This window comes from Cupressus sempervirens, chromosome 2 (genome assembly GCF_028749045.1).
Source record: "Cupressus sempervirens isolate cs-2001-9-10 chromosome 2, ASM2874904v1, whole genome shotgun sequence".
Taxonomy (NCBI): domain Eukaryota; kingdom Viridiplantae; phylum Streptophyta; class Pinopsida; order Cupressales; family Cupressaceae; genus Cupressus; species Cupressus sempervirens.
Window position 1 is genome coordinate 606957618 of NC_143119.1, and position 26556 is coordinate 606984173.

At 35.8% G+C, this 26556-nt stretch overlaps 1 protein-coding gene across 1 annotated transcript in view; it reads right to left on the reverse strand.

Moving 5' to 3' along the window:
* The window catches only part of LOC149574850 (AICARFT/IMPCHase bienzyme family protein), a 99798-nt gene extending 79658 nt beyond the window's left edge, over positions 1 to 20140 (reverse strand). Inside the window, exons 1-2 of the mRNA XM_089814691.1 lie at positions 19612 to 20140; positions 18933 to 19008 (exon numbers count right to left, since the gene is read on the reverse strand). Of these exons, the coding sequence (XP_089670817.1) occupies positions 18933 to 19008; positions 19612 to 19858 (323 nt within the window). The 5' untranslated portion in view covers positions 19859 to 20140. The remainder of the gene's footprint in view (positions 1 to 18932; positions 19009 to 19611) is intronic.
* Positions 20141 to 26556: the final 6416 nt, after the last annotated feature.

Sequence of the window (26556 nt, forward strand, 5' to 3'; positions counted from 1 at the left end):
CTTACAATAGCATAAATGTGGAGATAATTTCTCCTATCACTAACTCCTCTCAAACTCCACTCCGAACTGCCTTTTACAATGCCAAAAATCTCCTTAAATAGACCCTGGAGGGTTAAGGAGTAGGAGTACATTCTAGAAAGTGCTAGTAGGCATCCACCGACCAAATAGAAGGTTCTAGAAGCTGCGTTAGAAGTCGGTGCAAATCTAGAAGAATCCAGAAACGATAACCGAACTTCCGGGAGGCATAACTTTTGAACCGTAGCTCCGATTGACGAACCGTTTACATTTCCGGAAAGCTCTCAAAGTGCGCTATAGCCCTATGGACCAGCTTCACTCGTCCCCCATTTTTCGGCCCTTTTTGAGGTCATTTAATGCCCCTAACCTGACTTTGAAGCATTCTTAAGAGGTCTCCAAAACCCGAAAAACTGCAATAACTTTCAAACCGTGGGGTCTTTTGACCTGATTCTTTTTCTAGAATGCTCTAAATTACAATTACATTCATCTGGCCAATTCACACTTCTAGTTTACCAAAATGATGGCCCAATTACATGCTCCTATTTTTTCGGGATTTTCTAGCACACTGATAGTGGAACTGTGAGAGTTGGAACCTTTATTTGACCCAAATGGGTGTCCAAAAATGAAAACACATGAAACAGAAACTAAGCCTAAGTACATTTTTTTTGGGTGACACAGGATTGCCCTTATACCTCTGGATGCTCCTGCATCAGACACCCAGGGTAGATTGAAAAGTGACCTTGTCACTTTATGAATGGTAGAGGAAACCCCAAATGGGAAACCTCAGCTGCTGAAATCCAAGTTGAGTCCTCAATCGGTCGTCCTTTCCATTTGACCAAATACTCTTCATACTGCCTGTTTCTGGTACTCCTACCCATACGATGATCTAGAATGTCTTCTATCTCCTCCTTCTTAGAAGCAGGAATCGGACATGGCTCTAACATCAGCTCCTCATCTGCACCATCATCATGATACTCTGTTAAATCTGCAATGTTGAAAATGGGAGAAATGTGAATACCATCTGGCAGCTCCACCTCATATGCATTTCCTGAGTCATGTTTCTTCAAAATTTTGCAGGAGCCAAATTTCTTCATTTTCAACTTGTTGTAAATACCGGCTAGAAATCTTTCTTTTCGTAAGTGCACCATGACTAGATCCCCTACTTGGAATTCCTTATGTCTTCTCCTTTGATCAGCCCTAGCTTTATACTCTTGATTCATCTTGGTAATGTGTGCTTGAACCTCCTCATGTAGACGCTTGATATGTTCAGCAAATTCCTCAGCTTCAGCACTTGTCCTCTCCCCTTGTTCTATCTTCCTCAATTCTGGTGCAATCCTTGGGCTATTCCCATATACAATTTGGAATGGTGATTTTCCAGTACTCCTATTTATAGAGTTATTGTAAGCAAACTCTGCTTGTGGTAGAATCAAATCCCATCCCTTGGGCTTATCCCCAACTAAACATCTCAGCAAATTGCCCAAACTTCTATTTACCACTTCTGTTTGGCCGTCAGTCTGCCGGTGATGCGTGGAACTGAATTTTAGGTCTGTTCTCAACTTCTTCCACAATGTCCTCCAAAAATACCCCACAAATTAGTATCTCTATCAGAAACTATACTCCTTGGAAGACCATGTAGTCTTACCACCTCTTTGAAAAACAAGTCTGCAATATGGACAGCATCATGAGTTTTGTGGCATGGAATGAAATGTGCCATTTTGGAGAACCTATCAACCACCACGAATACTGAGTCATTACCCCTTTGTGTCCTTGGCAATCCAAGAACAAAATCCATACTTATGTCCTCCCATGGCCTTGATGGAACAGGCAATGGCTGATATAGGCCAGTATTGTGACTAAACCCCTTGGCAACTTGACAAACCTGGCAACTCTGTACAAACTTCTTCACATCCTGTGAAATTTGAGGCCAAAAATAATGTTCTCTAAGAATGGCAATGGTCTTATCTCGACCAAAATGTCTTGCCATTCCTCCACTGTGTTTCTCCTTAATCAGATTTTCCCTCATGGAACTCCTTGGAATGCACAATTGACTACCTTTGAACAACATGCCATCCTGAATCAAATAGTCTAACCACTTGGTTCTATCTACAGCAACAGGTTCTTTACAAGCTTTCCATGCTTCAGCAAAATCAAGATCCTCGAGGTACAAATTCTTGAGTTCATCAAACCCAACTACTTCAACCTGCATTACTGTAAGCAACAACTGTCTCCTACTTAGTGCATCTGCAACCCTATTAGATTTTCCACTTCTATGCTTCAACACAAACGTATAACTCTGCAAGAACTCTACCCACTTCATATGCCTCTGATTCAATTTACCTTGGCTATTTAGGTACTGTAATGCCTGATGATCAGTATACAAAACAAATTCCTTTGGCAATAAATAATGCCTCCATTTCTTTAAAGCCTGAACTATTGCATAGAACTCTTCATCATAAACAGAATACTTCTTCTTTGCATCATTCAATTTTTCACTAAAATATGCAATAGGCTTACCTTCTTGGCTTAATACAGCCCCAATAGCGCTGCCACTGGCATCACAATCCACCTGGAAACCCTTTCTAAAATCTGGAAGTGCCAACACAGGTTGTTCTGTTACCTTCTTCTTCAGCAATTCAAAACTTCTCGCAGCTGCTGCAGTCCATTTGAACTCTTTTCTATCCCCTCTTATTGTATCAGTTAGGGGTGCACATATGCCACTGAAATTCTTAATAAACTTCCTGTAAAAACTAACAAGACCATGAAATGATCTTACCTCAGTAGCAGACCTTGGAGTAGGCCATTCCAAGATGGCTTTTACCTTCTCCGAATCCATTTTGAGACCTTTGGGTGATATAACAAACCCCAAATAGACTAACTCCCTTTTTGCAAAGATACACTTCTTCAGATTAATTAACAGTTTCTCTTCCCTTAGCCTTTCAAGGACATTACGAATATGCAATAAATGTTCTTCCAAAGTCTTGCTGAAAATTAAAATATCATCCAAATAGACAATAACAAATTTTCCCAAGAACTTCTTAAGTACCTCATTCATGAGCCGCATGAAGGTGCTTGGTGCGTTCGTCAATCCAAAGGGCATGACTAACCACTCATAAAGACCCTCCTTGGTCTTGAAGACTGTTTTCCACTCATCTCCTTCTCGAATCCGTATCTAATGATAGCCACTCTTGAGATCTATCTTTATGAAGTACTGAGCTCCACTCAAGCAGTCCATAAGATCATCCATCCTTGGCAAAGGAAACCGATACTTGATGGTTATCCTATTTATAGCTCGAGAATCTGTACAAATCCTCCACTCTCCATCCTTCTTTGGTGCGAGTACTGCAGGTACTGCACATGGACTCAGGCTCTCTCGAATCAAGCCCTTCCTGAACAGCTCCTGAACTTGTCTATTTAGCTCCTCTGTTTTAGTTGGAGTCATCCTGTGAGCAGCCTTGTTAGGCAAACTAGCTCCTGGAATCAGATCTATTTGATGACTAATTTTCCTTACTAATGGCAATCCATCTGGAACATTATCAGAGATAATATCTCCAAATTCCCCTAGTAAATCTGAAACTTCAAGTGGTATTTCACTACTACCTTCTTTATCTTTCCTAGGAATCAAAGCATAGCACATATGCTGATGTTTCATGCCATCTGTAATAACCCCAATAGGTTATAACTTCTTCAAACACAAAAAATCTTTATACTTCAGTTGTTTGACATTTCGTCAAACACTTTGCAAGCAAGCTCTGATACCACTGTAATGACCCTCCTCAAATCTGCCCTCAAAAATGCTGATGAAAGCTCAAGGAATTTTGTCAAACACTTTGCATACAAGGGGTCATATGACTGATATAACTTTTCAGGTTGCTGCAATAACTCTTGTTTCGATTTGCATCAAGGAGAATGCTTACAAAGACTCCAGATTTGTCTAAACAATGACCTAACATGAATGTGCAACTAATTTTGGCAATATTCAATACAAATATGTGACTTAAACTACTTACAATATGCAGCTACAGCAACTAGTGATTATGACAAATACTTTGGATGCAACCTAAGATGGCATTATGCACTTACAACCAAGTGGCATTAATATAAACACTTAGTATGCAAAATTATGACATTGTTTATGCCAAAAAGAGAACTTACAGCCAATTGACATTTTGTCAAACAATTGGCATGCAAACTAATAAGTTGATCATCAAACTCTAGATTTGCAATATAGATAGTCTAAAAATTACAATGCTCTTTCAATTGCAAAATCCTTGCCTTCCTTTGATACCAATAATGCCAAATGGCAAACAAAGACAAGTACAATATGAAAATAGTGAAGTGCTGATGCTATATTTTTGTACTCAGCTGAAAACCTACATTTCTCAGAAAATATGCCAAATGAGAAGAGAAGAACCTGATTGTAGATGGCTGTAATAATTTTCTACAATGCTGCCCCTTCTGCTTTGCTTTTTCCGATTTGCTTTTTCAACTGCTTTTTCGGATTCACTTTTTTGAACTGCTTTTACAGATTGCTTTTTCCGCCTGCTTTTCCGGTTCCGCTTTTTTCAGGCTGCTTTTTCGGCCTGCTTTTTCAATTCCACTTTTTCGGGCTGCTTTTTCGTATCTGCTTTTTTCAAACTGCTACCTTATTAAATCTCAAGACCATATCTTTCAATGGCGTCAAGATTTTCAGCTTGAAGGGATTTCGTCCTTCAAACTATTGAGACATGATCTCCAGCAAATTTTCCAATTCTTTTGATTTTCCCAAGCATGCTTAAAAGAAGCTCTTCCATTTCTTTTATAGTGTTCTCACAAGAGCTTCATCCTTCGTTTTCTCAATGTGGGATAAAACATAACTCCCTTTATGTAACTTATGTCTCCAATGTGTTATAAAATAAAGAGGGCTCTTTTAATTTAAATATTTTCCACAAACTATAGTCTATGCATTAATAAAGTTAAATATTTAAATTTAACTTTATAAAATAGCTTTATCAATGATAAACAAGTCTTCTTGCCGATTTTAAACAATTACCATCGACATACCGCTGCCACTGGATGTCCACCCATGCCCAAGATGACTTACTATAAATAGTAAGTATGCCCAAAGTTGCCTCAAAACCCCTCAGAAAGACCTGCAACTGAAACTATCTAGGCCAAATGGCCTCTAAGCCCCTTTAATGTCCTGGTTAGCCTACGGGACCGTGGGGAAATAGGCTAACGACAACATCATGCTATGAATGCTAAAAAGGGGACATTACACCATCTAAAAACTTCCTTTCATCAACAAGACAAATCCTAGCACTGCTACATACCTTTTTACCTTCCTTTTTCATGGGCTTCAATTTGTGGCGAACTCCATCCTTTGTCAGAGAGTATGTGTTTGCATGTCCATCATGTACTGCATGTCTATCAAACTGCCATGGTCTACCCAACAATAGATGGCAAACATCCATCGAAATAACATCACAGAGAACTTCATCATGGTAACTCCCACTTTTAAATTTCACTAAACATTGTTCACTTACCAGGACCTTATGATCATCTTTTACCCAAGCAATCTGATAGGGCTGGGGATGTTTCTCCCTCTTGAGCTTCAGCTTAGAGACCATCTCTTCTAATACCAAGTTATCAGTGCTACCACCATCAATGATCACGTCACAACATTTATCCTCACACTTGCATCTGGTACGGAACAAACTCCTCTGTTGTCCTGGTTCAATCTCACCACTTAGTAGGACTTTCATTTACCAAGGTCTCTCCTCTTTCTGCATCCTCTGAATGTGATGATTGTGCATCCTCATCCACATGAGCAACCCTAGCTTGGCCCTCAGCTCTCCTATCTGTCCTTCCTTGTCGTTGAGGGCATTCAAAGGCACGATGACCTTCTTCATTGCAATGGAAACAGGTACCACGGAAGCCGCCTCTTCCTTGTCCGCGTCCTCTACCTCTTCCTCTCTGATTTCCAAAGTCTTGATCATGGGAGCGGTTGAAACCCTCATCCCTCTGGTTCCTGCTAGTACCCACATCTTCATTTTTCTTTTGGGTTTCATTGCGGCCTCCAGATGATCTACCGCTTCCCCTTCCTCCTTGACCGCGCCCCTTTGTCTTCCTTTAAACCTTTTATTCAGCTTCTCTTCAACTCGTAGCACAAACTGGTATGCCTCTTCAACGCTGGTCATTCTTACCAGACTTAATTCCTCCTGAATGCTAGGTCGCAACCCACTGATATAACGAGCAACCTTCTCCTTATTTGCTTCTGCATGCCCCGCTCTAATCAAGAGTCGGTAAAATTCCTCTGTATATTCTTGGACTGATCTTCCTGCTTGCTTTAACCCATGCATCTTCTTAAACAAATCAAGCTCATAGTCCACAGGGATGAACTGCTTCTTCAATTTGTCCACCATGCGATCCCACCTTGTGATCTTCTCCTTTCCTCTTCTGTTTCTTTCCAATTGGACCTCTTGCCACCAAATTTTTGCATGGCCTTTCAGTTTGGCCTTTGCAAACTTAACCCTATCTGGGTCCCTGATATCCTCATACTCAAAGTATTCTTCCAGTTCATTGATTCAATCGATCAACTCATCTGGTTTCAGATTTCCTAAAAATACACCCACTTCAATTGTAGGTCTTTTCTCAAACTTAGTAATGGCCCTAAAAAGCCTTTCCTCTGCATGATTTAGAACTTCCCCGTCAAATTCCCCTTCTGGTCCAATTTCGTCTTCTTCGTTGTCATCTTCACTTTCATCACCTGCGGCCACAATTGTTCCTCTACGGAGCTCCTCCTGCAATGCTTGTACTTGCCTTTGGAGGGCTCTAACCTCCTCAGGATTAATAGCTCTGGCCCTTTTGCCACGCTCTCTTCGTGGAGGCATCTTCTTAACTCAAACCCACAACCACACAGTCCTGGTGCAAACTGCCTCACAGTCGGCGCTCTGTCTACACACTCAGGAAAACCAGCTCTGATACCACTTGATGGGGACACAACCCAAGAACAGAATGGACACAACAGAAGAAGGGAAATTGTATTAACTGAAAAAATAAGCTAGTACATTCAGTACAGAGAAAATAAACTTCAAAACATGCCCTAAGGGCTTACAATAGCATAAATGTGGAGATAATTTCTCCTATCAGTACCTCCTCTCAAACTCCACTCCGAACTACCTTTTACAATGCCAAAAATCTCCTTAAATAGACCCTGGAGGGTTAAGGAGTAGGAGTACATTCTAGAAAGTGCTAGTAGGCATCCACCGACCAAATAGAAGGTTCCAGAAGCTGCGTTAGAAGTCGGTGCAAATCTAGAAGAATCCAGAAACGGTAACCGAACTTCTGAGAGGCATAACTTTTGAACCGTAGCTCCGATTAACGAACCGTTTACATTTCCGAAAAGCTCTCGAAGTGCTCTATAGCCCTATGGACCAGCTTCGCTCGTCCCCCATTTTTCGGCCCTTTTCGAGGTCATTTAATGCCCCTAACCTGACTTTGAAGCATTCTTAGGAGGTCTCCAAAACCCGAAAAACTGCAATAACTTTCAAACCGTGGGGTCTTTTGACCTGATTCTTTTTCTGGAATGCTCTAAATTACAATTACATTCATCTGATCAATTCACACCTTCTAGTTTACCAAAATGCTGGCCCAATTACATGCTCCTATTTTTTCGAGATTTTCTAGCACACTGATAGTGGAACTGTGAGAGTTGGAACCTTTATTTGACCCAAATGGGTGTCCAAAAATGAAAACACATGAAACAGAAACTAAGTCTAAGTACATTTTTTTTGGGTGACACAGGATTGCCCTTATACCTCTGGATGCTCCTGCATCATGGGGTGTATGGAAGGCTTTACATTTAGACAAGGCCCAAAGGGTCAAGGCATTGGTCTTGGATGACAATTGGTGGGCTTGTGTGCAATTTCTATTGGATTTCGCCAAGCCTCTCATGATTATGCTCCCCCTTGTTAATACAAATAAACCTTGTTTGGAGGTGTCTATGATGGCATGGACACAATGGTAGAGAAGGTAAAACTTTCCATACAAATGCATGAGAATGACCCCACAGAATGAGAACAATTATGCAATAAGGTAAAAACAATCATTCATCATCATTGGGAAAAGATGACCACCCCATTGCACCTCCTTGCATATGCCTTATCTCCAAGATACTAAAGCAAAGAAATACTGCTATGCCAAATAGAGTAGACATATGCGAATGAAGAAGTTGCTAATGGGTGCTAGAAAGCTTTTGAAATATTCTTCAAAGATGAAGAATTACACAAAAAAGTTAAGACGCAATTTGGCTTATTTGCCTTTAGAGTAAAACTTGGTCCAATTGTAATAAGAGACCAAAATGACATGGTGGCACCTCTATGGTAAACCATTTAATAAGCATCTACAACCTCTTGCAATCAACGTACAACCTCTTGCAATCAACATCCTCTCACAACTAAGTTTTTTTGGTTTTTTGTTTACCACTTGTATTCTACAATTTAGCGTTTATCATTCTTCAATTTTCTTTTCATTTACATTTAATTTTGTGAACATTGTCCAGATTGCAAATTCTTATGTTGTTGAACAGAATTTGAGTACATACTCCTTTATCTACATGGTGAAGCATAACCAGTTGGGCTCAAAAAAAGCTGAAGACTTGGTTTACACTTGCACCAACTTGCATCTTTTGTCTCGTAAGGAGGATCACTCCAAGGAAGGAGTAGCCAAGCTTTGGGATGTAGCCCTTGAGTGGGCTAACTTGGATGCAACGATTCAAGATCTTACTAGATTCACTGCAATCATAATTGATGATGATGATAACATCACAACACAAGGTGCATCTAGTACAAGACCAATTTGGGTTCAAATGATCTTAAACTTGGAGCAGTTGGAGATGATGAGGGTTTTTTGAGAATCCTTATGATTCTAATTAGTGAATCTTGAATCTTGATTGATGAACATTATATCATGAACTAAATTTTGATTTTGTAATTGTAATGATTTTCTGATTTGCACTGGAATCGTGAACATAGACGTATATGATATGGCTTATTAGCTATGCTCCACATTATTTTTTGGACATGGACATGTCTTTGATAGGGTTACAGGTATGGTTCAAAGCCAAATTTGAGGGGACCATAAGGGATGGCTATTAAAAACTAGGAGAGTTCTTATATAGAGAGAGGGAATTCATATATGCAAATCATAACATTGATAAAATTTGCAATAAACATTTTAGAAGCTCAATACAATGAATGCATAACAAATTAACAAAATTCAAATGCTTTCCTTGTAAAAATATGGCGTACATATAGCAAAAATGCCCCAAAGGCTCCAAGTTTCATGCATAAGATCATAATGACATAAAGAGAAGTCCAACTAATGTACTAAACACTAAATAACATACAATAACATAGAAGTTCAACTCCATAATCATATGTCCATAATAACCAAATCAATGATGTATCTGCAAATAATATATGCCAAATATATGGCTGTCCTCTAGGAATCTAAATCAAAATCGAGCTAATATTTTAGTTGAGACTAATACCTACGTGTCCGCCCATTGTTGACACAAAAGTCTGCACCCTTGCTTGAGGTACGACCCTCAAGCAACCTTGTGTAACATGGAAACAGCCTCAAGTGTGGGACATGCGCTCTAAGGCTGAATCTCTGGAGAAGGTCGGCTTCCTTACTATCAAGGTGCACCTAAACTACAGCTTTGAGGGAAACGGGAGAAGGAGAACTGAAATTAAATTACTGAAAGGGAAAGGGGGTGATGCACCAAGATAGAATGAGTGGTTACAACTCCGCCTGTAGATGCACTACACATCAACAAAACACCCAACTACACTAATCTTAACTCTATTCTACCTTCTAAGAAACCACATTCAGGTTTGGAACTGGCTGAAGTGTTGAATGGAAAGGAATTTCACTATACAATAACAGCTAACAAACTTATCACAGCACATAGATCTGAGAAAATGGAAAAGAAACATTCAAAACAAGGCAAAAAAGATGCACAAATTAATGAATGGCAAGAAGAGGTAAGAACAGAAATATTTCAGTAATGAAAGGCAAAAAATTCCAGAGTATAATGGTGCTGGAAAATACAGGCAAAGAAGAACCTAGAAAACATATTTACAACTACCTTTTAAAGAGTCTAGGCATAACTCTGCTTTAACATTGAGTTCAAACCCCAACCAAGTGGAGCTGAATTGCAAACGAGAGCAATAACTAAGAATCGGAAAGAAAATCTAATCATTAAGTGCAATTGCCTGCTGGAAGTGATAGGATGAGACAAAATAAGTGCACCTAGCCGCAAGAGATCAAATCACTAAAATTTGATCATTTCATGAATTAAAGAGGCATGGAGTGCAATGACGTCGTGTCAATCAAGGCCCAAGAAGTAGCTGGGCATTGAAGAACTAGCCCTGATGGCGTGAAATGGCCCAAAAATGTGGGGAGGGATAACAAGATGTGTTATCCGCCCACAACATGCAAGGTCAACCACGAAGAATAAATCTAATTTTCTCGAATTTGAATGTTGACCGTCGATGAAGGTCTCCTCTTTCAAAAGGATAGTCCAGATGCCGCGGGAAATCTCCCCAATGAGATATTAAAACGCCGTCATCGATGTAGATCTGCTTTATTTCCAGCGGACGGCTGATATGCAACGAAGAGACCCCAACATGTGTCGTATCCAACAGCTGTCATGCCATTCCGAGCTTTGGAGTCTCGTAGAGACTCTACAATGTGAAGAAACACCGCAATGGCGACACATGGCAGCATCTTGCACTTTCGTTGTTTAACAAATCGAACAGCAATCTTTTAATCTTCTGTGGAATCTCCACCATCGATCTATGCATATGTATATTGGGCGGACTTAAGTCGAAGATGGGACCCTCCACCACGTGGCGCAATTCCAAACCTCGAAACCTTGCAAAGACTCCGCGGTTTGAAGAAACGCCGAAAAGGTGAAGTATGGAAGCATCTCGCACTTTCGGAAAGATGGGCATATAGCTCGCGAAAACACAAGTCGTCGGATCTTGTGCCAGTTAGCCCGACCAGGAGTAAATCAAGCTAACTCGGTCAAAAGAACAAATTGCAGCTCGGTAAAAGAAATAAACCGAGTTAACTTGGTCAAAGAAGGGACTGAGCTAACAGGAAATGTTAGTCGCCAACTTTAGCACGATGACCCACTGCAAAGAAAACAACCCATTAAAGGTCTCTCTGATCGGATATAGGTGATGGGTTTGGGTTGAATGGGGAGCAAAAATAGCCAACACCCATCATAAAAAAAATTAAAATCACTTATTAAAAAACGTTGAACGTTTGTACTTGCTGGGAAATAGGGAACAAATTACGTTACAGTCACGGGATGGCCTAGCTATCCCTGGTACCAAAATCCGTCCAAAAGTTTCCTCTAATGCTCAAAACAACGTTTCGGAAACTTCCCCAAATTTTGTTGAAAAGGGCATAGAAAGAAGACATTGAAATCTAGTCCTGGCATCCTCGTTTCATAACCAAGACAGGAGCAAGGGTTCCAGGGAAGGTGATGGGTCCTCATGGAACAGCTTATTAGCTATTTCAATTTGAATATTTGTGAACTATCAATGGGCATTTAATATCTATCTTGATGAATGATGAAGTATCATACTATTAAATGATTTAATTTTGTATATTTCTTGCAGTTCTTTATATATATATATATATATATATATATATATATATAAAGAAATACATACGTATGTATATATATATATGTATACATACGTATGTATACATATATATATGTATACATACGTATGTATACATATATGTATATATATATATATGTATACATATATGTATATATATATATATGTATACATACGTATATATATACATACGTATGTATACATATATGTATATATACATATATGTATACATATATGTATATATATATATGTATACATACGTATGTATATGTATGTATATATATATATGTATACATACGTATGTATACATATATATATGTATACATACGTATATATATATATATATATACGTATGTATATATATATATACGTATATGTATGTATATATATACATATAAAACACATCCAAACCCCCAAAAAAAAAATCTATGCACCCACATCTACATCAAAATCGACAACTTAGCTTGCGTCCCTATCTAGTGGTTCCAAAAATCATCTGTTCGTACTTAAAAGGATTGACAAAGGATAGGGAGTTAAAGTGTATGATGGACAGCAATACTACACATAACTTTATTGATGGGAACTTTGTAGTCAAAGGATTACAAGTAGAGAACTTTTCTAGATTTAGCATCATGTTGGCTGATGGATCCAAAATCAATTGCACGAGAAGAATACCAAGGTTGAGCATACAATTCTATGACCATACATTTGTGATGAGTTCTATGCTGTTGGTATTGGGGGTATCAAAATAGTTGTGGGAGTACCATGGTTGAAGTCACTTGGTAGACACGTCCAAGACTTCAACAACATGGAGCTTGAGTTTACTCATGAAGGTAAACAAATTGTGTTGAGCGCTACCAAAAGTGTTACCCCACAAGTTATGGCAGCCAAGCATAGCAAATTTAACTTGATTATGATAACACCAATAAGGTTGAAGGGGATAAATCAGAATATTCCTATGTTCCCTCAAGTTTTCGGGATAGGGACGATGAGACAAGTTTCCAAGACGGCAATTTTTTTTGGCAATTTTGGGGATAGGAGGTGATGGCAAACTAGGACGACAATATATATATATATATATATATATATATATATATATATATATATATATATATATATATAGCGAAATTTTAAAATTTTAAATATGCACTAAAATTTGCAAATATACATGTCATTCATATGAAACTAAGCACAAAGCATGTCATTTAAATATTATATAAACTTAACGTACACCATTTGAATGCCATCTAGAAAATACAAACCGATTTCAGTACTCAATTGTCAATATGCATATCAATATGTGAACAAAAATTTTAAAATATAAGTCTACCAATGAACAATATCATAAAAATCTAGAAATCTAAATAATGCTCAAATGCTAGAGGGCTGCCATAAAGTTTCATCATCATGTTCAAGTTCAACAGAGAAAATAAAATATAGAAAAATGAAGCAGACTATTGCTCCTATTCTACCTCTGCCACCATGGCATCAAAATCAGAGTCCTCCTCACTATCATGCTCCACCGGAAGCGCAATCTCATCTAATGGATCCCAACCATAATGTGGTCTTTTTTGACCTTTGAGGGCATTTGGAGGGGCGGGGCCCACCAGACAACCAAGTTAGGATTTTAAAAAAAAAATTGTTTATTATTTTTTGTTTTTGCTTTGCAAAAAACGGGGACGATCGGTCGTCCCCGGTATGATCAAGGGACATCTGGAAGTCCTCTTTCTATACCGGGGATGGCTGGTTGTCCCCTTTTATTTCGCAAACATCCCCAAGTATCAGGGTCGTCTCCTGTGGATTTTGGCAAGTTGGGGACGACGGGGGAACATCCCAGTCTCAGAAACTTGGGCTTTTTGGGCGGGGACGTGTCCCCAGGGTACATAGGAATATTCCATTGATGACAGCAGCAACATATCGCCTTATCCTCCTAACATGGCAGTCTTGATACATTGTGTTGGCAGCAATATAATTTCTTCATCTGATGGCGCAGCATGTTTGGCAATGGGACTTAATAAAGGTCTACACTCAGGAAATTCCTTGGTAGCCAAAGAATTACATCATCATTTTACAACTTTAGTGGATTCAGCCCTTGAACCAGACCTTGGAGTAGTCAATATGCTTCATGGCATTGCTGATCTAGATTCGTTAGCATTAGGGATACTCATGTGGGGGTATATACAAACATTGTTCCGACTTAGAATAGTGATTTTGTACTTTTGTCAACTCAATTCTTCACCCACAAGGGTACTTACAGGTTTATGTTGTGTGTGGTTTGTTTTGAGGCACTTCTACATTGAGATTATGGCAGTGTGTTTAGGGTTGGGTCTTATCATGTTTGCACCAATTTAGAGAGATGGAGATTCAAAGAAGGTGTACCAAGATTTCCATAGGATCCGAGGATTAAATGGTGTGTTTGATCCTAATCAAATTTCATTCTGCTAATTGCTTGGGGCAAGCAATCTCGGAGTGGGAAGACTTGTAATGTCACCAATATGGAGCCAATAAATTAATAAGGCTATAAAATTATTAATTAAAGAAGAGGCCAAAAAAGCTAAAGTCTCATCAATTATTATTTTAATTATTCATTATAGGGCCACACCTTAAGTTCCTATTTTTAAGTCATTGATGGGGTCACTTTAAGTTATAAATGAATTTTCTAGGTGACTTAATCTTGGAGGGATTTCTAATAAATGGTAAACTTAATGCTTAATTCAAGAGACCTAAAAGTAAGGATTTATGGAGGATTTCACTATTTTTTGGAAGGATATTCTTTATCAAGGGGACTGAGTGCAATTAGAAAGCATTCACTATGCTATCTATCAATTTGTTTCATTTATTTCTCTGCAAGAGGGGGATTTGCCTGCTTTTTCTCAAGACGAAACCCTTGAAGATTGAACTTAGACGCAACACCAAGTTTCCTGATCTTTTCAGTATCTATTCTGGCAACAATCTCATAAGTTGCAAATATAGATTGTCTTGTGGAAATGAAGGAACAGCAACCTGTAGCAGTCCGCCAAAGCTTCAAAGAGTCTGTTGTAACAGGTAGACAGCTTTTTCCAAATCTGATGCCCAATTCGCTCATTAGACACAAGAAACAGATTATTTAGTCACAGGAATTATATGTATCAAGGGTGAGTACATTCTAGTTTCAGATTTTCGGGTGCAAGCTGTAATAATCTTGACATACCTCAGACTTTGCCTAAGGTCAGCTATTTCCAGTATTTTTTATTCATTCAAAGCTGTGCATGAGAAACGGTTTCCTTGTAATTTCATTTCAAATTCAGTATATTAGTTGTCTGTATTGAAAGACCACATTCATTAATCGAGTTTATAATGAATTAGATCAAATTTAAAATGACAATTATGAGACGTAGTGAAAGACCACATTCATTAATCGAGTTTATAATGAATTAGATCAAATTTAAAATGACAAGTATGAAAAATCATGGCTAGAACTTAGAATATTTCAGAAAGATGGTGCCTCTCCCAATTGGCCATTATCCTATAAGTTTCTCCTTCAATTTGACTTCTTTATGTTTCCCAGTTCCTTTAATCCCCATTCTATTTATTTTGGAACTCTGTTATGTCTTTTCCTCCTATTCGTTTCTGTTACCATCAAACTCTGCTGTTTCTTTATGTTTTCATTGTATCCCTTTCTGTTTCTATTGTAATCTGGCTATGGCTTTTGGATCTAATTCAATATGAGTTTCTACAATGAGAACGAATACAGAATAAATCAAGTTTATATTGAGAATATGTTTTTGAAAAGACAAAACATATTTAAATATATTTTGTTTGATAGACCAAGGATAAAGATGGAAGTTCTACTGAATGTTGTTGAGATATGATAGCGTTGGTCAGGTACTGATTATGGCAACTGTACATGCATTTATCTTGCCATTTATATCACAAGCAATTATCCTTCTGATTATCTGAAACTATTATATCAAACTGAGTGTGCAAATCTGTACATTCAGAGTATACATCGCTTCGAGATCGTGCAATACTTCCTTGCAAAATCAATCACATATTGGATCGAGTTTATGATCCATCATCCTATGTAAATCTCAGGTCGCAACTAAACTTGTTTATTTAGTAAACATGCCCGATTAGGAATGGGTCTATTGGAGTGTCAATTATGTGATTTCATGCCTCTTCACCCAAAGACGCGTAATGAAAAGTCAAGTCCGCTAATTTTGTGGCTCTTAGTATGAATGCTTATATGGATTAAATCCAAGAGACAAAGCATCAAAATTAATAAATGTTTGGCCTTATTTGGAATTCTCAATTTATACTTTAATATTCAGTATTCGAAATAATATTGGATCTAGTTTACATACATTCAGACAGTCACATTTGCGGTCAAATTTGCAGCATTATCATTTTAACATGGTATCAGAGCTGTTCCATCTTAGAGATCTTTCTGATGCTGAGCGGCTCTTATGTTCTGAATTAATTTTGATAATAAAGACTGCTGGGAAATGATCTATGAGCTCCAACATGTCTGCACATTATTGGCAGTATAAGGTTTAATGTTTTGGCTAATATGCATAGATTGTATTGAGCAGACTTAAAAGTATTGACATATCTCCAGAATAACTTGAAATTAAATTATTTTGGAAGCCCATCAAAAACATCAACTTCTATAGTTGTGCCTAAAGAATATAATCTATTGGCCTCACTCTCTTTCTGGAAGATAAATTACCAGCACCAAATATAAACATCTAATTATGATCAACAGTAGCAAGAGGTGATATATTTGTCTTTAACGACTGAGTTGAGACATCTGTTGAAAAGGAAGAATCTATACACATTGTGATTAGTTTCTTGAAGAGGAGAAATTAACATTCAGCGGGAGAAACTAGAGGACTTGGCTCAATTGACTGTCAAAGATTCTGCTTTAATTGAAAGTCATATAGACTAAGGTTCTGAGATCTATTAAACAATAAGAAGTTTGCCATTTTTATGTGTGTGAAATTGTTCAACGATATAAGTGTGGAAATTTTACATTGTGGGATGGAATAATAATAAATGTCCAATTCTCATTGCTTGACAATGCTTATATGAAGGCATTTTCAGATTTGATGCATATGGACCTTCATTAGAGCAACTTGAATCAAGGATGTTGATGTACAAATAAGTATTTATTATCCTTAAGTATTAAATTTATCTACTCGCCATAATTTCTCTCTTAATTGTATTTCTAGATGTACCATAAGAGCTATTTTTGCCTTGATCTTTTCCTTTGTCTCTGAGGATGTTCTTGCAGGAAAAGAAGAATGGTACATTAGGTATGCTATCAAGGCATTGTAGAGAACTCAATCTTAGGATTGTAGCTCCAAAGTGATTCTGGATCTTAGTCATATGTTGATCATGCTAGAAGATGTGAGTCTATTAAAGGAAATTATCTTTCTATAACAAGAGGGAGCAGCTAGAACTGATTCAATTGATCTTCAAGGATAAATGGATACTTAAATGCCTACAGTCATGAGACTAAGTTGATGGCTGAAACATTTTCGAAGAAGAGGAAAATAGCATTACATTAGAAGCAACCTTGGACAAGAAGGACAAGATGGTTTCTCTAACCTTCAATTAAGGTACAGCATCACTGAAGAATGGACAACTAACATTCTCACCAAGCCTCATGCTAGAAAGAAGTTTTGTGTACTTCTAGGATAAGCTTGATACATTGGAGAACGAAGCCTTAGCTGAAAAGAAACTTCAGCATCAATGATCTATTATTTGTATCCTTGCATATTCTTTCCTTTGAGAGAGAAGTTTGAGGTGAAAGCCATTGTTTTAACCCTATGGATTGAGCCACAGTGAATCTACCCTTTGATATGGTTTATGGTGGATGCCATGTGTGTAACGCCATGACAACACAACATGAGAGAATCCATGGTAACTCTATGTAAAATCTTTTATCTTCATGTGTGTAACTCCATGACTTTAGAAGATCTTTCAGATAATATACACTTGTATTCACCATTGTAAGGTGACGATTTTACAATGTTCACTATCATGACAAAGATCGTGCTGACTTGATATTCATGGAAATGTCATGATAGTTAACATCACTTGGACTTATTGATAGATATCATGTTGACTTGATATCGGTTGTGTATCAATATGTTCTTTATGAGATAATCATGGTGGATATTATGTGACGTAATATTCGTGGACATGTCATTATATGTTATGGTAGACATCATGTGGTGTGATGTCAATGCACATACCATAACATGTCATGTGACTTGATGTCCAGTATACTCCTTGATATCACTAGTTAGGTGATGTCAAAATTAATTCATACTTAGCTATCTTCCCTAGCTAAGAGGAAGTGTTGAGATATTGTAGCATTGGTCAGATACTGATTATGGCAACTGTGCATGCATTTATCTAATATCACAAGAAATTATCCTTCTGATTATCTGAAACTATTATATCAAACTGAGTATGCAAATCTGTAGATTCAGATTATAACTCTCTTGGAGATCATGCAATACTTCCTTGCAAAATGAAAATATCGATCATGTATTGGATTGAGTTTATGATCCATCATCCTATGTAAATCGGAGGTCACAATACGAATTGTTTATTTAATAAACATGCCCGATTAGGAACGGGTCTACTTGAATGATGATTATATGACTTCATGCCTCTTCACCAAGAGACACATAATGAACAGTCAAGTCCGCTCATTTTGTGGCTCTTAGTATGAATACTTATATGGATTGAATCCAAGAGACAAAGAATTGAAATTAATAAATGCTCTGCCTTATTTGCAATTTTCAAATTATACTTTGATCTTCAGTATTTGAAATAATATTGGATCTAATTTACATACATCCAGACAGTCACATTTGCAGCAGTATCATTTTAACGAATATTATAAAAATATACCTAAAACATATTATAATTTATAACTTAGTAATGGTTCTTGGTTCGAGAAAACATGTAACTGTGTGACAAGAGATAATTCAATAGATTTACCACTGCTTGTCCAAAACATTGAATTTTTTTGTGATTGTCTTGTCATACCCCAAAAAAATTAACTCCCTTTTCCAACTAGGCTCTTTTGCGAAGTATTGAAAGGACAAACTTAGAAAGATACACCGAAAAAAAAAGTAGCATAACAGAATTTCTCTTTAAGTTTCTAGGAGAAGAGACCGGCTAAAAGCACACAATTCTTGAAATGGATCATATAATTCAAATAAAACACTAGGGTTGACTCACCCTAGATTCTGAAGGCCCCTGCCAAGGAGTTCCAGGTCACGTTTATCTGATAAGGATATTAGAGCTTGCTTCGACTCTGCTACAAAGAAACCCAAAACTATTTCAGACATATCTGCGAAATGTGGATGATTTGGTGCTTTTATGCAATTTTGGCACCTAAATGTGGTTAATTCTCTGTGGCACAATATTTTGTCTTCATTAAAGTACGACAGCTACTCTCTAGTATCATGATACCCCAAATTACTATTCCTAAAACTTTAAATATAAAGAATCTATTTATTTCTGCATTCTACCTACTTTTAAATATTGTGAAAAAACCAAATTTGTGGTTCTGAGTAGTTCTAGGAGCATATTGTAAATACAGAGAAAGTCAAAACAACGACTGTGCAGAATCTAAGCATTACTAAATAGTGATTATGATCTCTCTCGGCCAAAAAAAGTCTTGATCCCCCGAGTTGAACTGAAAATAACATCATCCACTTCGACAGAACTAGGTTTCGGCAAACTTTCTTTGAACTTATTATCAACACTAAAGTTCTAAACCCAATAACCAAAATTCCAGATTATAAGCCCCAAACTTTAAACCCGTATAAAGGAGGGCAAATGCTGATTATACAGATTAAAGAGCGTTATATTGACTGTTTTAAAAATATGAAAACGAAAGTGTTCATAGAACAACCTGTAAGTTGAGAGTGTCTCAATACAGAGCCCGTTTTTGTTGATGTTGAGGCCATTACTGTTCGCGCTCTACCTGCACCTGCTATGTACTGCTGCAGATACAATATTTCTGATGAATAAAAGTAATGTCTATAAGATAATGAAGAAGAGGATTTAAGGTTTTGGAATCCAGAAGATGCAACAGTAGAAATTCTAGTAACGTCGGCTTGCAATGAGAATGATCTCGCTACTGAGAATGCTGCCGCCATTGCAATTGAAATGAGGTGCAAGGAAGAAAGAGTGGAATAAAGCGGAGGGAACCACCCATTTCTCTTTTAGGGTATATTTTGATATTTCTTGGGAATTTCAAATCCCGTGCTTAATTGAGTGTTAGTGATTCCCTTCAACAATATTTCCTGCTTAGTGGCAGGGAAAGGTACTTATTTAATGAAAATTTCTGGATTTACAAATTTAAAATTTAAAATGTGACGAAAAGTGTTGCTCCATTTTGAAAAGCAAACACGAGAAGGGGAGGATGCAATCGCATAGGCAAAAGACAAGTGAAAATAGAGGTGAAATTATTAGTTTTACCAACATGGTAATTAAGTTTAATTATATATAGTTGAAGAGTTGCATGTTAGTTAGTAAGGTTGATGTTGTGATTTTTAATTTTTTTTTTTTTTTTAATTTATAAAAGATTTCATATCTATGTAATTTTTTTTTTTTAATTTATATACATCAATATATATATATATATAAAGTGTATAGCTTTGTAAAGAAATTTTTTTTTAAAGTATTTTCTACTAATAGTAAATTGTAAATAAATTAGTTATATATTTAGTCTACAGTGTAATGAGTAGTATAGTTTTAATAATTCTAATGTTTGTGGGTTGTTGCATGCAAATCTATTTTTGTAAGTTCTACCACTTCCAAGGAGTTGGTAATAAGTTCATATTACTTCTAATAAATAGGGTCATGATGGCAAGTTTTAATATATTTTTTGACTTTTCTAACATTTGGAACAGCTTACCTTATGAGTCGACGCTATGTGGATCGTGCTTAAGGCCTAAAAATTATAAATTAGCAATTGCACACTTATGTGTTTACAACTATAAGATGATAGGTGCTTGATTATAATATAAATAATTTTTAATTTAAATTAAAAATTAAAAAATTAAAAAATATTTTTAATAGATAAATAAATATTATTTAGTTATATTCAATTTATTATATATTAATAAAATGATCATTTAAAACCAGGCAAAAGCCTAGAGCACAATGGTAAATTGTGAGCCTCTTATCTAGGAGGTCTTGCGTTCGAGTCTACTTAAACTTAATAAATAATAATTATTAATCACAACACATAATAATAATTAACTTAGCTTCGACTTCTCATCGATCAACAAAATAACATTTAAAACCCATGAATGGGTCTAGTGAGGTAAATTTTACTCTTGTGCATGGGAGGTCTATTACTTCAAAAAAAAGACAAGTTGGATGGTGGAAATATAATTTTGATGGCGCTTCAAAAGGAAATCTCGGTCCCTCAACTGCAAGGCTTATCATCAGAGATGCAAATGGGGACCTTATTGCACTAGGTGTTGAAAGACTACATGACGGTACCAATAATGTTGTAGAGGTTGAGGTTGCCCTTTTGGCAATAAGAGCCTCTAAACAATTGGGAGGGAACTCCCTCATCATTATCTATGTTATTATGAAGGGTTTTATGCAATCGTAGCACATTCAAAACTACATCACCATCATAACCTAAACATTGACCTTGTTAGAGGACTTCAAAATCACATGCATTAAAAGAATGGATAGCATTAAAGTTGATTGAATGTCCAACTAGGCACTAAGTTTGAAACTGAATGAAGTTGTTATTGAAAATTTTAAAGATGTAATCTCACATGCGATTGATGAACCAAATCCCTGGACTTAACTTTGGATAGAGTGACATTCTAAAAACTCTTGATTGTAAGTGAAGTTTTATTCTTGTTGTGGTTCATATTGCATGCAACACTTAATGGTTGATGCTCTTTATTTGTACCAGTTGTACCACCCTCAACAAAGTTTTATTGTTCTCCTAAACCAAAATTCCTCTTATTTCAGGGTTGTTTGAGTGAATTGAAGGGTGTTTAGCATGTAGTCATCTTTCACTCTCACTTTTGACAAGAAGCAACACCTTTTTCATGGAGTGGCTAAGAAAGCAAGGATGGAAGAAGTGTTCGAGCTTAAACACAAGCTTCTCATAGATGTAATTGAGCTCATATTAGGGGCAATGTTCTTTATGGTGGATAATAAACATAGGACCAACACAGATGTTTATTCAGTGATTATGGTGTGGGCACTACAGCTTTGGGAGTTTAAAGAAAGAGTAAGGTTTATTATGCAATAAATTGTTCCTATTAATGCCCTCCTTGGCATGAAAGAAATCCTTGCAATGTCAATTTGAGAGTGGGTTTTTCTTTTAGGAGAGAAAGAAACAAGGATTGAAAAAAATCCTAGGCACTAAAATTACACCCTTTGTTTGGCACTTCAGAGAAAGTGAGAGGCACATAAGGTTCAAAGAAGCAGGACAGGGATGGTATGCTCTTAAGCTACTAGTCATGGAACACATCCTGGTCATGGACCTTAAGGCAATGAAGGCATGGGTGAAGTGGAGACTACAGGATGATGTGTGCCATGGAGACATGGTTGAAGGACTAGGTTGAGGATCCATGAGTTGGTAATGAAGACAAGTCATGGCCAAAACAAAAAATAAATGTCTTGTTGGATGACAAAAGTGGGGGCTTTATTCTTCCAACTCTAAGGTGGTGCTATAAGCTTCTAGATAGCCCTTAAGTGATTTTATGTTATTATTGTTTTTTCTAGGTTTCTATTAATTTGGTGCTTGTTGTTTTGGTTGCGATGGTGCAGAGGACTCCTAACAAAGACAAAACGCTTAAGGGAAGACATTGTTTCATGTTTCTCCCCTGTAATAATGTTCACAACCCTTTTTTTTTGTTGGGAGCATAATGAATTTTGGTTTGTTTTAGGTTTTCCCATGTTGATGGGAGATGAAAGAAAATATGGGTTTTAATGGTTATTTTTGGAAGGACACCTAGTGGAGTTTTTGGCTTATGCAGAACCGGTTGATGGAAAAGGTAAATAAAGATTAAAAAAGGTCACTATGAAGGCTTATGTATGTACTTGTCTCTTTCAACATAAGATAGTAGGGATTTTTTTGTGATTGTAATTGTTTTTTGTCTTTTGTGGAAACAAGTACCAAATGATGTGTTGGATCAAAATTTTGTTTTTTGGTTAGGTCTAAAGGAGCTTGTAATGTAAATCTAGATTCAGACCCTCGTGAAAGTATAGTTTGAGGTATTTTTATTGTACTCAAAATTACTTATTTTATTAATAAAATCAAAAAATCGTCACCGAGAATAAAATGATCATTTTTAAAAAACTATTGTGAGAATTTAATTAGAGAAATACGAAAAACATAAGATTAGAAAAATATAAAATAAATAATTTCCATCCTCCCACAAATATCTTATTGGCTAAATAACTTATAAAAAACTTAAAATCAATATTTACAATAAAAAACTATAATACTTTTAAAAGCAAATTAAAATAATTAAAAAATAAAACCTAAATCAATTTCAAAATTTAAAAGTAAATCATAGATCATATTTTAAAAATATTGGATTTAAGATTGACTTGTTATTTCTTATTTCAAACTTAATTTTTAATTTCTAAAGAAATAAGAAAAAGCATAGTCAAAACAAAAAGTTATTCAAAAGAGAGCTAATGACTTTTCCGATAACAAAAATTCATTTTTGAGAACAAAGTTCCCACAAAAAGCCTATCAACATAATAAAGATAACGTAATAATGTTCAAGCCTCGAATGAAATGTTTGGACTTGGTCACCTTTTCAGGTATACATTCAATATCTCTAATGGACAAGAAGTCCTTAGTGAAGAAGAGAAGTGCATCAAGTTGGGATGAATTTGTAAGTTTAGTTTATTATGGCTTAGCCTTGCAACATTTCATGGTTGGATTCTTCAAAAGGGGTCTTCATATTAAGAATTCAATAGATATTTTCCTTGGTTCTTAAGGGTTCCTTACATTATGTTGTAAATGAATGGAGTATGGGCCATTTATCATGGAAAAGGGTCATTTGTGGTACCAAAACTATGGATGCTAGTAAACTTATGGTTTCTAGGTTTTAGCTCAATTAGAAGATATTTTTCTAACATGCTTATGAAAGAAAGTAGAGCATGCAAAAATGGTTTGCAAACTAATATTTTGAAGAGATCTTCATACAAATTTTTATCTACAAAAATAACAAATGTGATTAAAAAAACAATAAATGCCATGACATGGGTAGACATGGGGTAAAACTCTTATGAGAGAAAAACCCCACACCTTGATAGATCAATGTATTATTCAATGAATTAATAGATATGATAGACTTGTATAGAAATCCTTCGTAGCAATATTACTAACTTGAGATCTACAAGAATTCAATATCTTCAAAACTCTACACACAACCTCCATCTCAATCACCTAATATATAGGAGATACACAACTTGAAACCATCAAATGATAATTAGAAATGTGTATTGCAACACTTAAATGTATCACATTTCCCAGCTAATTATTATCTTAGTATTTGTTATGGTAAACATCATAAGTTGGTTGTAAGTTATTATTGGACTCTTTGCAACTATTTTATGCATCCAACAACTTTTTAAATTTATAATGCACAGTTCTAAAGGCCATAGCTTGAAATAATGGACTAATTGGATTTTAATATTTTACCCAATATCCAATCTCATCCAACTCAAAATATGTATTTTTGTTTTATTTCTCAAAGTTGTACCTTTTATAATCTTAACATTATGAACAAGGTTGAGATACATTTTTCCAATATCTTATAGGGTGAGATTATCATACCTCCCACTTAATTTTTAGTGTATTCATGTTTTTCGTGGATCAAAAATGCATTAGGTATATTTCTAGCTCTTTACCAATAAATAGATGTTTTGATATATTAAATGTTTACAAAAATCCAAATAGAGACTAATCTCTCAAAAATATTGTCAAATGGGTTACAACTCAAGTTGGATACTAAGATTTAGAAACAAGTCATGACTATGAGAATGTTGCATTTAAATATCAAAAATATTTACATGTAGAACATTAATTTGATTACAATGTTCTTAAACCTTGTAATTTCAAAAAATAATGCAAGAGAACAATGTTTATCTGTCACATCTAACAACCGAGTGGTTGATTCCAAACATTTTGATAATTTAGGAAGCTCTGATTTTGTGCAATCTTCAATATTAAAAAAGGAGAAATTTTGCTAGAAGTTATGAAAGTAAGGATTGGATAGTATTTATGATTTTCCTCTCATGATCTGCAAATATTATTATTATTTCAAGAAATAAATTAAAGGAACCGAATCCTTTTGGAATGGATATAAATAATTTGGTAATTTTTTAGTTTAAAACTTTATAGATAAAGAAAAATATTTTGTCTCTCCATGATCAATCAAAATTTATAATCAACACATTTTATTTGTTGTATAATAAAATAAAATATGCAACATTTTAAAATGTATATGGTAAAAAATGTGTATTAAATACTTGATTATACTCAAGAACAATAAACCACTTTAAGATGGAACATCTCCTAATTAGCATAATTTGCAACATGATAATAAACTAACCACTAGCTCTTATGTATACCTTACTTATGCCTTGGATGTCACCCAAGCCAATTTAGATGTCTAAATACACCACCTAAGATGACATGATTTTCTAAATTAAAATATAATGTTATTCACATAGCATATTTGAAGTTAAGGTAATCAGAATCTAGCTCCTCATGACTATATATCCATAATAAGATCAAGGATTTACCATGACCCTCTATGCAAAGAAGAATTGTCCTCAAATATAATCAAATGGGTATATTTCTACACACAATGTTCTTCTTCCAACATGGCATCTCTAACCATAAAAAAATTACAATAAATGAGATATTCACTAACTATTCAAATTGTTGACATTTTATGCATGTTTAAAAAAGAATCTAGGTCAAAGTTTATTCTTCCTCCTTTTATTTGGCTTCGGTAATTGTATCTATATAGTTATTTATCAACCAATCATATACTTGAAAAAAAAACACAACACCATAAATTGTATTCCTATATGATTTCATGCTCATCTATACCTCATTTTAGTGTTTTTGGCCCTCCATGTATAATCATGTTTGATTTGGACTTAGAGTCAAATTGGCATTTGGACAAGTTGAAGGTGATGACTAACTATTATCATCGTGAAGACTTAAAGTTTTGTCATTGATTAACAATGGGTTGATGAAATATGGAGCATTAAAAGAGAGTGCAACCACTAACAGACTAGTGTACTAGTCAAGACATGAAGAATGGTGTAGTCAAGGGTAAAACTGGTAAACAAAAAGTAGAAGATAATGTATTGTGGATCATGTGTGAAGAGTCACCAAGGATGTGATAGGAGAAAAGGAAAAACAAAGAGTGTTCCAACAATAACATATGTTGAAGTGGTAGAAGGACACAAGGATGAGAGTCTAGATGTAGACTCACAGGAAGACAAACATGCCTACGAATAAGCACCTATGTATAGATAGTCTCAAGTATTCTATGATAGGCTCCTCTATGGAATTTAAATTTTGAATTAATGATTTGAGCAGGATGATTTTAGGTTTTTAGTGCCCAGATGAAGAGAGTGAATATATTGTACATTTTTCATTTTGAAAAAAATAGAAAGGAAGAAGTGGTTTCTATTGTTGATTAAAGAGCATAATTGTGGATAGAGAATAAAATAACAAAGAGATAAATATGAGAGCATAATAGTAGACCGGTGCAAAAGCACAAAGTAGAAAGATGTGAACATGGATAGTTCACAGGGGCAAGCCAAAACATAAGGAGAA